The sequence below is a fragment of the Brachycentrus maculatus genome, unplaced genomic scaffold, assembly GCF_059751285.1.
Source record: "Brachycentrus maculatus isolate JH-2025_06_01 unplaced genomic scaffold, ASM5975128v1 h1tg000404l, whole genome shotgun sequence".
Taxonomy (NCBI): Eukaryota; Metazoa; Arthropoda; class Insecta; order Trichoptera; family Brachycentridae; genus Brachycentrus; species Brachycentrus maculatus.
Window position 1 is genome coordinate 457377 of NW_028281153.1, and position 15176 is coordinate 472552.

At 35.2% G+C, this 15176-nt stretch overlaps 1 protein-coding gene across 1 annotated transcript in view; it reads right to left on the bottom strand.

Moving 5' to 3' along the window:
• The window catches only part of LOC148302872 (uncharacterized), a gene marked incomplete at its 5' end in the record, with an annotated part of 143085 nt that extends 131781 nt beyond the window's left edge, over window positions 1–11304 (bottom strand). Inside the window, one exon of the mRNA XM_088270916.1 lies at window positions 8742–11304. Coding sequence (XP_088127042.1) covers window positions 8742–11304 — 2563 coding nt within the window. The remainder of the gene's footprint in view (window positions 1–8741) is intronic.
• Between the last annotated feature and the right edge of the window lie 3872 nt (window positions 11305–15176).

A 15176-nucleotide genomic window follows, 5' to 3' on the forward strand; every position in this document is an offset into this window, starting at 1 on the left:
TTTGGGGGTTAGTAAGGTTTGCTTGTAGGTAAAATTTCCTGCCGCTGTCTCTCTGGGTATAAGAACGTGGTGATAGATTGTACACAGTACTTAGTATCAACTTACATGCCCCGCTGACGGTGATAGGGACTTTGAAAGGATTAGTAATAATTTTTATTATTGACTGCTAAAAACTGTGCATGATTGATTAAATACCGATTTTTTTTAAAGTTTTAAATGTATAGGTCCGAATGGAGACCAAGAGTTTCTATACGGGACTCGGGATGTGGAAGTAGCCTTCAGAGAGTACTGGAATATATGTACATAATTAAACGCAATTTTTTTTATAATTTTTTTTTTTAATTTCCTTAGTAGATTAAGGAATAAATTAAATAAAAATACTGCTGAACTCATTTATAAAACGATCATTATTCCACATATAGATTACAGTTCAACAATATTATTTTTAGCAAATGAAGGAAATTTAAATAAATTAGAAATTATACAAAATAAAGCGATGAGAATAGTTTTTAAGGTAAAAAGATATAATAATATAGAAAAAATGAGAGAAGAACTCAACTGGTTATCTATAAAAAAAGAGACTTAAATTTAATATGCTGATCTTTATGCATAAATTTTTTAACGATAAATTTCCAAAATATTTTAAGGATTAAATAGTTCTAAACAAAAGTTGTCATGAATATATCACTAGAAATAAGGATAAAATAAGACTGCCATTGTTGAAAAAAACCGAGTCGCAAAATTATTTAATTTATAAGGGTTTGAAAATGTATGATAAGATGCCTGAATGTATGAAGAATGAAAAGAGTCTGAAAGAATTTGAAAATAAAAATATTTTGTTTACTATAAAGAGATGTAAATATATGTATATAGATTATGTAAATTATGTGTAAATAATAGTTTATATTAGTTGTAATATAAGCTTAATAGAAAAAAAATATATATTGTGAAACAAGGTATTATACAATAATATAGTAAGTATGTGCGATTACTAAATGCAAAGGGTCCTAAGATGAACTCGAGTCTGGGATGACATCACATCACGCAATTGTCCAAATGTCTGAGAGACAGACGTCACGGGGATACATCAAAATGCGTAAAATCACGAAAATAACCCATGTGAACCACTCCACACGCAATATGGAAAACAAACACATGCTTTTTTATGATAATAAAATAATGTAACCATTTCTTCTTCTTCTAACCCTTTTCCGCACCCAGTGGTGCATAGGGCACTGCATCATGTAAACGCAATGTTATCTTGATCGTTTACACATGAAGGAAACGTGACCAGCCCTCCGCTTCAGGTAACCAGTCCAGGGTAATATTGAAAAAAATATTAGAGTGAAAAAATCACTTATATTTATTTATCCGCCTTCGTGGTGTCATGGTTAGCGTGTTTAGCTACCGTGCTGGAGGTCCCGGGTTCGATTCCCAGGGGTGGGCGTCAAATGAATCGAAGTTAACAGCAAGGTGTGCAAATGAGTTAATTTATTGATTCAGCAGTCACTTCGTGGTAATATCCATCAATTTTTAACCTTAGTTTTCCTTAAGTAAATACCACTACTTCTTAAAATTTATTGTAACATGTTTATTCATTTTTCCGCATCATGCGGTGTTTGAAAATGAAACACGTGTCACAAAGAGTGTGAAGAAATAGTGTTTTTTACTTAAATTTAAAAAAAGCACAAATGAGTAATTAATTTTATTTATTTAAAAGTCATTTGACCGCTATGGTAGTGCCATCTGTTGAACGTAACAGCAACACACACAATACGAAAAAATGCTCGTGGTGGACAGCATGCTTCTTTACAGCTGCTGTCATTTATTATTTAAATTTTTTTTAGAATTGAATATCGTTTCATCGATTTATAACATGTCATAATAATAATAAATATCGTCAATTTATAAAGCGTCGTTTTTGTGAAAAATCACCTCAATGGCGCTTCATATTTTACAAATTACAAATGAGTGATAAATATTTTCTTTCTTTTTCATTTAACCAGGCAGAGCCACGGAAACTCGTGGCCAGGTACAGCTAGTTTTCTGATAAAATCTTCTTAATTGCCAAAAGTGAAAATAGTAGACCACCAGCCTGACAATGCAGCGAAAGCGATAAAACCGGTTATCGGTAATCAAAATTGATTGGATTGAACTGCAAACACGTCATCGAAATGGAGTTATTTAAACGTTTCTAAACGCGAGTGATTCGCATGCCTCCCGAGAGCCACAATCAAGCTTGCCTCTTTTACAAGGCATCAGGTTCGCATAGCCTAGGACAATTCGTCGGCAGTTCTCATCTGAACTTTTGACGCGGAATACACTTGGAAGGATGCAAGGGACCTGTCAGCTGACAGAAGCTCTTGGAGGCAGTTTGTCGAGTACATACTATATGCTCAAACAATCCTTACATACGAATTTAAGAATAACTCTAAATAATTAACATTTTGAGTGTGTCCAAATACTTGTTCACAAATCTGGATTATCTCCAATTATAGGAGTATTTTTCATATTATTTTTTTGACATCTCATCAAATATGAAGAATAAACCAGCCTATGACGGTCGTCAGCCCCGTGAATGCCCAGACTTCTATATTATTCTTCATCAATAATTACTCTCACATAACACAAGAAAGCACCTACCATCATACATAGCACACAAATCACAATTAACGCACTCTATGGTAACATCAAGATTAAACACAAATAAATTATATATAAACTGCCAAAATATTTAAAGGATAAAGTAGATTTAAATATATATTTAAAAAAAAACATAAACATAGTACTAAAAATAAGGTTGAGAGAAGACTGCCATTAAAAAAAAACAGGGTCAAGAGTTTGAAAATGTATGATGAGACGCCTGAATGTATAAAGAATGAAAGAATTAAAAAAAGAAATACACTAAAATTACAAAGTTGCTATTTTATTCTATAAAATGCAGTTCCACTAAGAAATGTCAGTACACAAAAAAACTTAAATTAAAAAGAAATGTTTTGTATTTTGTAAGAATATGTAAATAAACATATGATGTAAATTAATTGAAATAAAATAGCTAATTAAAGAAATAAAAATAATCATAAAAAAATAAACGTATCAAATGAAACCTAATAGAGAAATCCCACCCAAACTATCAAAAAAATAACATCTCTCAACCCCTGCCTTGTTGTGTATATAACATAGAATTTTGTCTAGCCTCCCACCAGTGCCAGTGTGATGATGTCGAAAACGACGAAACCCAGCCACTGGTCAAATAAAATATATGCGGAAAATACTATCTAGCTAAATAACACTCTCATTATAGTTCATCGTTCACTTTGTATGATACCATTTAAAAAATCATTATTGGTGTATTACACAAAGTGAACGATGAATGATAATGAGAGTGTTATATTACCATACCACAAAGTAAACAATGTTTTTAATATACAATAAGAAAACTATATACTTACTTGTTATTTGATTTTATATTTTAAAAGCATTGTTAACTTTGTGGTATGTTAATACAACACTCCCATTGTCATTATTTGTGTATTACACAAAGTGAACGATGAATGATAAGGAGAGTGTTATATTACCATACCACAAAGTTAACCATGCTTATAATTTACAAAATACTATTTAGTTGTAATTGTTAACTTTTTGGTATGGTAATATAACACTATTCTTGTCATTCATCGTTCACCTAGTGTAATATCATTCAAAGGTGGTATTACACAAAGTGAACGATGAATGATAAATAAAGTGTTATAGTACCATAACACAAAGTTAACCATGCTTCAAATATTAAAAAAAACTGTTAAGTTGTTTTTTTATTGTAATACACAAAGTGAACGATGAATGACAATAACAAACAGTGTTGTTATATTTATTTTTCTATGCTACACAAATTCACAAACCTCGATGTTCAGCCAGCATCCAGTCAAAAACTTCCTTTCAAATATCGTTCACGCACAGATCCGAAAAAGCGATTTTCGCGGAACCCGCTGGGCTAGCGTTATTTCGGCGGACTGCGCGATCGCGGAATTTCCCGAGCAATCCAACGACAACACAACACAACGACAACACGGCACAACAACAAGTCGGTCTGGCTGGCCCGGCGCGGGGCACACTTGACACTGGGCGGCGGGACGCCTCGCGCGGGCGTCGGGAGAGAGAGGACCGAAACGGCGCCACACGGTGGTCAAGAAATAGGAGCCAGCTAAGCCCTGAGCCACTGGACTGCTACAACTGTTCGCTGTCTATTTACTCATTAAATAATAATAAATAAATTATCTGGTCAAATTAATAGCTCAAATAATAAAAATGAAAATGGTATTTTCTGGCGTATCTCATGTATGTGATTGTAATCCAGGATTCGGACCTCACATACTAATATTAGAGTTTCTGCTTAGTAAAAAGCTTCTTTACATTTCACCAATAGATGTCTCTATTGAAGTTCTAGTGATTCAAGAACAATTGGTTCATGTATATAGCTTCCAAGAATTTGAGTAGTGTTGTTGTCAATAATGGGTTGAATTGGTGAATGTTACACATGTGTAAAGTGATCACTTAAACCAGCCTATGACGGTCATCAGCCCCGTAAATGCCCAGACTTCCATATTCTTCTTCATCTTTGATGAGATGCCAAAAAGTAATATGACAATAACATTTTGATTTGTCCAAATACTAAGAGTTTCTGCTCAATAAAAAACTTATTCATCTCACCAATAGATGTCTCTAGTGAAATTGTGGTGATGCAAGCACTAATTCTAACTACCGGTCGAAGAGAATTCCACGCCATCGTCTCGCAACAGCAAAAGCACGCTCGCCAAATTTAGTGCACTGGTTGCCAGCTGGTAAGATCACTTTACCCATAGCAGTTGTTGTAGCCGATCGAAGCGTGAGACGTCTATCAATCAATTCTTCAGGAATACACAGCTCTTTTAGATACTCCGGAGCAACATCACGTATTCATTTATACATGGGTAGACAGAGTTTATACCCAACCCTTTTGGGAAAGCGTAACCAATGTAGTTGGTGTAATGTGACCAAGTATTGAGGTGATGTGACTGAATTTTCCTTCTGTGCGTGTCATGTCAAGTCAATTGAGGAATTGCACAAGAACGTAATTGTCCTCGTCTTGGACAGCTCTAAACAGCGTCTCAACGGTGCTGATCCCCGTTCAATCTCGTATATTCCGGAGCCAGGAGATCTGTCTTCTGCCCACATCTCGTCTACCCTCTAATTTACCTATAATGATAAGGTTCATAAACTTGTACTTGTACCTCTAAGCACATGCCCCAGATAGGACACCTTCCGAACCTTGATATCAGTTAGCAACTGTCTTCCTACTTTTGATCTTTGGAGCATATCCACGTTGCTGACCATATTGGTCCATGGAATGCGTAGCATTCTACGATTATATGCAGTTACATCGTACAATGCTACTAACCGGTTCATAGTGCTGATCTTGAGGGTCGACTGACCAAACATAATTCCTAACCATTCTTTCCCGAAGTTTCAGATTGAATACATTGAACGAATAGTTTGCTTGCGAACTTGATAAATGGCATTATAATTTGTGAATCTATTGAAGGAATAGTTTGCTTGCGAACTTGGTGAATGGCATAAAACATGTAAATTCATTGAAGGAATAGTTTGCTTACGAACTTGGTGAATGCCATAAAAACATGTAAATTCATTGAAGGAATAGTTTGCTTAGGAACTTCGTGAATGGCATAAAAACATGTGAATGCATTGATCGAATAGTTTGCTTGCGAACTTGGTAAATGACTTTGAAATATGTGAGTGCATTAAAGGAACAGTTTGCTTGCGAACTTGGTAAATGGAATTAAAATATGTGAATACATTAAAGGAACAGTTTGCTTGCGAACTTGGTAAATGGCATTAAAATATATAAATGCACTGAAGGAATACTTTCCTTGCAAACTTGGTAAATGGCATTAAAATATGTGAATGCATCGAAGGAACAGTTTGCTTGCGAACAGGGTGTCGCGTGTTGCGCGAAACGCCCGAAGTTTGGCGGTCCTCCAAGGCGCGAGTCGGCGGGTCATTCCAAGAGACCGATGTCGGTGTCAGGGGAAATTTTCATTATGCCCGATACATTTCGCGAAGTCCGAGAGTCATCTGTGGGGAAAATGGGAAACTGGAGGCGACGCTCGTCGCCGCTCATCGCAGACGCGAACCAAGACGAAAAACTGACGAAAATTCGAAAGATCGACGAATAAAGAAAGAAGGGTTGAGAAAGGGTAATGCAGTCGAAATGCGATCTCTCAGATGAATATGCGGCCAAACTATGTATGATAGATGTTCGAATGGTCTTATAAGGAAAGAATGCAAGGCTGAGATAAGGATTATCGATAAAAATTTAAAAAAAAGGTGAGTTGAGATGGTTTGGGCATGTGAATCAAATGGGTGAAAGGGAAAAGTAAAACATATTCGAATGTAGTTGGAAATAAAAGCAGAGAACGGCCGTGGAAAACTTGGCATGATCAAGTATTTCAAATACTAGAAGATCAGGAGTCGGAATAATCGTCAGATATGTATGAGGAGATGGATATGGAAGGGGCGAAGATTGTTTGCAAAGACAGATTGGTGTGGTGTTCTATTCTATTTGCCCACCCCTGAGGGGAATTTTGGATTTTCCAAACGGATATATATGTATAATATGTGTGTGTGAATTAGTAGAAGCAAATTGGAGCGGAGTTTCTTGAGGAAGCAAATATCTGAAACTTTTATTAATGTATTATCCAACGTGATAATATTTACAACATTTTGAGTGTGTCCAAATACTTGTTCACAAAATCTGGATTATCTCCAATTACAGGAGTTATTTTCATATTATTTTTTGACATCTCATCAAAGATGAGATGTCAAAAAGTCATCAAATTTTGTGAACAAGTATTTGGACATACTCAAAATGTTGTAAATAAATTGTCTGGTCAAATTATAAGCTTAAACAATAAAAATGAAAATGATATTTTCTGGCGTTTCTCATGTGTGTGATTATAATCCAGGATTCGGACCTCACATACTAATATAAGAGTTTCTGCTTAGTAAAAAGCTTCTTTACATCTCACCAATAGATGTCTCTAGTGAAGTTCTAGTGATTCAAGAACAAGGTTTCTAAATTGGTTCATATATACAGAACTGCCAAGAATTTGAGTGGTGTGGTTGTCAATAATGGGTAGAATTGGTGAATGTTACACGTGTGTAAAGTGATCACTGAAACCAGCCTATGACGGTCGTCAACCCCGTAAATGCCCAGACTTCCATATTCTTCTTCATCTTTGATGAGATGTCAAAAAATAATGTGATAATATTTATTCAACTTCTGAATTATTGAATGAGAATGAACACATACTAGGAGACTAGCTGCAAAATAGCTCACTCATTGAAGCTACAGGTCGATAATCTGACCGTTGTACAGATATCATTCCGAGAAATATGGACATAATAAGAAAACCAACAAAAAATGATGCAGAATGTCCATTTTATCACCAAGCCAGTGTGATAAAATTGATATGTCAACCAGTACACTTGTTTAAAGCTAGCTATCAGTAATCAAAGATGTAATCAAAGATCTATCAGTAATCAAAGTTCTATCAGTAATCAAAGATGTAAATTTTCTCACGACTAGAATATATCGCTCACTCCTTTCAACAACGTCATATATTAAAATACTTGATTTTTCAGGAGATCGTTTTTAAAGTTTAAAAATTTTAAAAATATAATACAATATTTTAAAAATAAATATCAAGCCATTTATTGAACTTTTTACTGTGCAACATATCTTTTTAATTAAAACCTGAAGGTTTTTTCTCCATTTGAAAAATATTTAGTATGGTTAAAAAAATAATTAAACAATACTTTTTCTTCAAAATCCAAAAACAATACTTTCTGCCCTGTAGCGGGTAAATATTAACAACATTTTGAGTGTGTCCAAATACTTGTTCACAAAATCTGGATTATCTCCAATTACAGGAGTTATTTTCATAGGTAAATATTAAGTTTAAAATATGCCGGTTTTGCTGGTATATAGTACATTTTCTGGGCATTCCGAAAACATGCACAACTAAAGAAAAGGTTTTTGATATATGACGTTTTTGAAAGGAGTGAGCTATATGTTATAGTTTTTAAACGGTACAAAAAGTCCGAGAATTCAAAGCAGATATACTAGTTAAAGAGAATGTTATCTGAACTTAGCGATAAATACGTGGAGAACCGTATCGATAAAAAGTATACACATTTTTTCTAAGTACCGCAAACCGCTGCGTTCAAAGAAAATTAAAAACACTATCGAAATGCCAAACTATGAAGTAATTATTGTAAGAGCTGATCACGTTCGCAGAGCAAACGTGCGAATGCGGTGAAATAACGTTTACGTGAGGTTTGTTAATATTACGCGTAATAAAAAATACATTTGGGAATTTACAGAATAGTTAAATCAAGTCATTCACATATCGCTCACTTCTTTCAACAACATCATATATCAAAAATCGTCAAAAATGTACTGTATCCCAGCAAAAGCGGCATATTTTTAACTTAAAATTTACCCACTACAGGGCTGAAAGTGTTGTTTTTGCATTTTGAAGAAAGGGTATTGTTCAATTTTTTTGTTTTGTGAATATAGTTAATATTTTTGAAATGGAAAAAAACCCTGGGGGTGGTCGCAAATATCTACAGTTAAGGTACTTCAAAAATCGTCAAAAAAAATTAGAAATGATTAACAAACTAACCTTGATATGTTCTGCAGTTCGTCCACGGTCACGGGCTGGGTTTTGTAGCGAGCTCCCTGCCTCAGCTGTCTTTTTGGAACAGCACCAGTAGTCTTGTTGACACCGCTGCACTCGGCACCGAAGTATTTCTCCATACTCTGAATCCTCTCCGCGACAGAAGGGAACCTCGGACGAACTTTGGGCTCCTGATCTCCAACGCCGTCCGGAGCATCGTCCAGCGAAGAACCGGGCGCCCGGTCATCGTCGGGACAAGTCTCGTCGACGTGACTTCTCCTGAACTTCAAAATTTGATCGAGCTCCTCGCTGAAGTTTGACGCTAGCGAATTCGACCTCCCGGCAACCTTTGGACGAAGATCACGTCGCCTGAGCACGACACTTGGAAAAGACTGATTTTGTCCACTTTCACTGTCCAAAAAATCTTTCAGCTTCGACGGACTTTGCAGCCTGCTGGCTTCGAATTTCGATGGCCTGGCAGGATCACTCTCTTCGGCACTGGCGGCGTTGGCTTCTAAACGGCGAAGAAGAGAGAAACTGGGGTTTATAAAGTGCTGAACGGTTCCGTTAGAGTCGTCTGCGAATTGGGGGCCTCTCTCGTCGTCGGAGCAAAATGACAAACGAGGCCTGGGGGACTGACTGTGCTCTCTCGACTGACTAGATCCGCGTTGCTTCAAAATTGGCCGATAGCTCGATTCGCACTCCGAACCGTCTGGTGTCCTGTGTTTGAGCATCGAAGATCTGCGAGAGCCTCGATCATCTTCGCTCAAGTCGAAGCTTGACGTGTTACCGTCTTCTTGAGATATTTTTCGAGCGGACTTTAATATTGGCTTTTTTGGTTTGTCATGGTCGTTGTCATCGCTCTCTGTCAATGACTTCTTTTTCAAAATTGGTCTAGGTATATCGCCGCTGCTGGTCTCGAAGCATGGCCTTTCTTCCGAAAAGCTTTTCTTTTTCAAAATTGGTCTCACGGCGTCTTTGTCGTCTACCAATTCGGCACCGCCCGCGGCAGCCAAAATAACAGCTTGAGCAATCGAAACGTGTGATGAAGTCGTACTGCTACCGGAACTGGAATTTGATTTACGTTTCAATATTCCTTGCGGCTCGGGGGATTCTAAGGGAAGATCCGATTCGATGAGAAGCTCGCCGTCTCTGCTACACTTCCTTTTAAGAATCCCTTGAATCTGTCCGTCCGGTGATCGTCCTCTAAATACTTCTTCTAAAGAAGATCGCCTTTGCGATTTCAGAATAGGTCTAGTATCTATATTACAATCGTCCGCAAATGCGACTTCGGGACTGCACGACCTATGCCTGTTGACCTGCGATTCGTCTAGGCTGCGCCGTTTCTTTAAAATTCCTTGTCCGTGGCGTCGGCTTTTCGAAGGAATTGGATCCACAACACTTGGGGAGAACGTGACGGGAGGAGTAGCTACATTGGCATTTGAGATATTAGATGCGCCATGCTCCTCCTGTGACGATTTTCTTTTAAGAATCGAAACGGGCGTATATGTTAGCAATGATGAACTAGGTTCATTGTGCTTACGCAAGGTAACATATTGATCATTCAATGGAGAGTTGGAATTTTGTTTTTCAAAATCTAAAAGATGTTGCGTTACAGCATCGATATCGTTTAGCCTTTCGGAAACTCCTCTTGACGTAGAAGGCGCGGGCATTTTGAAAACTTCTGTACTAGACGATTCATCGTGCCTCAGATTAGATTTATTATTAACATTGTCTCTATAATTCGTTACAGTACTTTTGCTAGGATCGGAAGTAATTGAAGAACTAGAATTGGCATTGTCTGGTGAATCTTGGGTTTTCTTAGCGAGCCTATCGACTCTAGCGAGAGTTTCTTTAGTGAGTGCGGCTAGAGCGTCCATTCTACTGGAAAGCCTCGTATTAGTGGAACGAATTTTATCTATTTTGGAATTATGACTATCTACGGAAGACGCGTTAGTTGGATGCTTATTATCTACGCCGACAGGTTTATAAATATTCTGACGTAAATCTCTCTCTATCCCCGGAGTCATTTTGCCAGTTTTATCGTCCCCTTTTGAAAGTTTGGTTTCCTTGTCTTTCTTGAGACCACCGTTCAGCTGACGAGTATCACTAATTCTAGGGTTCAGTCTTTTCTTAATACGACTTTGTTCAGCATCAACGGTGGCGGGTTTTCCAGTTCTACTTTCAACGTCTTTTGTTCTTCTATCACAAGTGTTTTTCGTTTCGGATATTTTTGAACTACCGCTGTTCGCGTCTGCGATAGGTTTCCTCACTGATCCAGCGTCGGGAGATGTCCTGAAGGATAATGACCCTGGACTACTTCTGGAGAGAGATTGAGATACTTGAATGGGTTTCTTCTGTTGGACTTTTAAGGCGCTAGGAGAGGAGAGGGGCGAATGTGACGACGATCTCGAGGAGCTGTAGGAACGAGGTGATTCTCGCTTGGTGACAGGTCCAGCAGAGGTCTTGGACAGACCCTGCGGCGAAGCACGCTTGGAAAGGGTGTCACTCTCAGGTTTTACTCCAAAGCTTGGAGACTGGAATCGACCACGGTGTTCAGTTGACTCATCTGAAAATAAGGAAAGAAAACAATTAAAATTGGTGAAACATAATTATAATAAATATGGCCAATACATATGGTAAAGCGCCGTTTTCGTAAGAAATCATCTCGGGGGTGCTTTACAATTTACGTATTTTACGTTTTTGCAGTTTTTAATTCATACAATTCAATATTTACTAATATATAGTCACGCAATACAATCAATGTCTATCTACGCGTGCAAGTGAAAGTGAAAAAAGGGTAGAGTGGCGAATGTTACATATGTGTAAGGTGATCACTTAATCAGCCAAGTAAAAGCGCTGTAAATCTTCCAGACTTCCATTTACATCTACTTTTATGTTGAGATGTGAGAATCATTTGAATTTCATAAAGCTCTGATTTTAATTAATGCGATGAATAATAAATACAGACACGCTCAAGTCATAAAAGCTTCGTCTAGCTTTGTGAGAACATTAAGGGAGGGGATATTAAGATGCGGAATGAGACAATAAAAAGTGTTCTCACTGAAAAATACTAAAGCTAGAAGTTTATGACGATGTACGGAGGTTATAATTTTGAGGAGAACGTAAAAGGACCTGCCATTAAGGAAACTTATGATGGACAACACAAAGACGTCTGGGTTTGTGGTACTTATTTATACAGTAGAACTTCGATATAACGGACTAATTGAGGGGAGAAAGTGTCAGTTAAAGCCGAAAGTCCGTAATATATAAAAATGTTTAAAAAAGTTTTTTTTTAAATATTAATACTTTATTGTATTTTTATTATTTACAAAAATAATTCAATTTCAACATATTTCTGTGAGCCTAATCGGCTCATTATTAGAAATGGGTATCAAATTGTGGTAGAGTGGGTTCGAACTCAGAAATTATGACTTAAAAGTCCGCGGCACTAGCCACGGGACCACAACCCGTGGATAGATACTACAATATAAAACATAGACAAAATTCTATTAATTGTCTTTTGTTTGGAATCAAGTTTTGTTTGACTTTTTAGTGTGTTTTTTTTTTTTAATTTATAATCAACTCTCTAAAATCAGAAAAAGTGTACAATATAGTTGAACTACGTTATCTAACGAATTGTTATGTCTCAAATTCTAGTGCGAAATACGAATGACGTGATTATCATGGTCGCTAAAAAAAGTTTACATGTGGTGACACTTGAATTTAAGCGTGTATAATATTAACAGGAGACAGTATGCGAGAGTTCACTAGAGACATCTATGGTGGGATGAGGAGATTTAAAAAATAACTCCTAATTGGAGATAATCGAGATTTGTGAACAAGTATTTGGATATACACTCAAAATGCTGTAAATTAACAGGACGTTTAACAAAATCTTTTTTTAAATTAATGTTTTACTTAGTAAATACCACCATTTCTTAAAATCTACTGTGACACGTGTTTCGATGCATTCCGCATCATTTTCAAACACCGTATGTTTTTACGTATTTACGTATTTACGGTGGTTAAAAATGATGCGGAATGCATCGAAACACGTGTCACAGTAGATTTTAAGAAATAGTGGTATTTACTAAGTAAAACATTAATTAAAAATGGATAGATTTTACCACAAAGTGACTGCCGAATCAATTAATGAAAATCTTTTTTTTTAGAATACAATTTATATTTGAAGCACTAACTTTCTGATTTTACATTTTAAAATTAAAATGAAACTTTGTTTTAAAAACACTATAAATATTTTATTACAACTAAATTATAATGTCTACCGGTTTCGAAGCTAACCGCTTCTTTATCAAGACTGATAAAATCAATTATAAAAGTATTTAGTTATGATAAAATATTTATAGTGATTTTAAAACAAAGTTAGATTTTAATTATAAAACATTTTATGTACATTACATCCGATAAATTAAATATCCGTTATAACGAGGTTTTACTTTATTACGATATCCATATATAGACCACTAACTAGTTATAAAAGGGTTGGTCTTGGGGAATATATATTCTCACCAATACATATTCATGTAGAAAACAAGGGTGGATTTTTTTTCCATAAATTTATTACGCAACGATCAATTGGAGAAGTGTTCATTAGTTCCACAATAAGTCATAGAAATGGATTTATTCAATTAGTGTAGAGGCACGTATGACGTCACTACGTGATGACATAGATTCAAACAGAAAACGGGGTTGGGGGTGACGTCAAGTGCCTACCCATGGAAAACTTTTTGTTATTAACTAAAACAGACACTTTTAATTACACAATCAAAGTAAAAACGAACATTTAAAAATATGTATATTTATTTATAATTAAATTAAAACCAATATTTTTAGGTTTTCCACTTTATTTTTATTTGACCAGCGACCGGGTTTCGTCGTTACCGACATCATCAAACTGGTGATCACCACGATTCCATCACGAATTCCATCACGAACGTGATTCCATCTCGAAATGTCAGTGGATAATATAAATCTATTAAAAATATATATATTTAGGGAATTATTTAAACTAACTAACTAACCAACTGACCATCACGCCGCTTCCCCGCAGGAGTAGACAGAGAAAATAGAACGCTACACCAATCTGTCTTTGCAAACGATCATCACCTTTTCCACATTCATGCATATCCTTATGCACACCCGACCGAGGAAAACTTGGCACAATCAAGGTATGTCAAATACTTGAATGCGGCCGGGTCAGGAGTCGAAATAATCGGCGGGTATGTATGAGGTGATGCACGAATGTGGAAGAGGCGAATAATGTTTGAAAAGACAGGGTGGTAAGGCGTTCTATTATCGCTGCCTACCCTCGCGGGGAAGCGGCGTGGTGGTTAGTTAGTTAGTTAGTTAATTAATTAATGAAGAGAATATCCGAATTCGTATAATATCCGAAAATCTTTAGCTCATTACGGAAAATGGAAAATTATCAGTGACCTTGACCTTTTAAAGGTTTCCTTAGCAATTTTGGCCTTGAACGTGATTATACAAAGCTTTACCGACGATACCAAAATTGTAATTGTGAAACGAAGCAAAGATGTTTCCATTCCGAAATATGAATAGGGTATTTCATGTATTAATTCATCTAAAAATAATTATTAAAAAATACAACAATAATGATATTTTTACGACTTTATGGAGAAATTTTGTAACAGGTTTCGTATGTAAGGGATTTTTTTTCTTTCTTAACATGGAAAAATTGACAAAGGAAGGAAAGTAAATGGTGCATTATAATTCAGTTATAGCTAATAAAACATTCAGCAAAGGCTAAACTGGCAGTACAAAATTTGAGTCCTGGTTCCAATACTAATGTGTGGAAGTGAAGAGTTGGCTAAAGAAGGGTGAAAGTAGAATGAATGCAGTCGAAATGCAATCTCTCAGATAATCGTGCAGCAAACAGATGAAAGATTACTATTCGAATGGTGATATAAGGAAAAAAATAGGCTGAGATAAGTTTCATCGATAAAATGAAGAAAGGTTTTATACATATATATATATATATATATATATATATATATATATATATATATATATATATATATATATATATATATATATTATATATATATATATATATATATATATATATATATATATATATATATATATATATATATATATATATATATATATGTATAAATATATATATATATATATATATATATATATATGTATAAATATATATATATATATATATAAATATATATATATATATATATATATATATATAATATATATATATATATATATATATATATATATATAAATATATATATATATATATATATATATATATATATATATATATATATATATATATATATATATATACATAAATATATATATATATATATATATATATATATATATATATATATATATATATATGTATGTATATGTATATATATATATATATATATA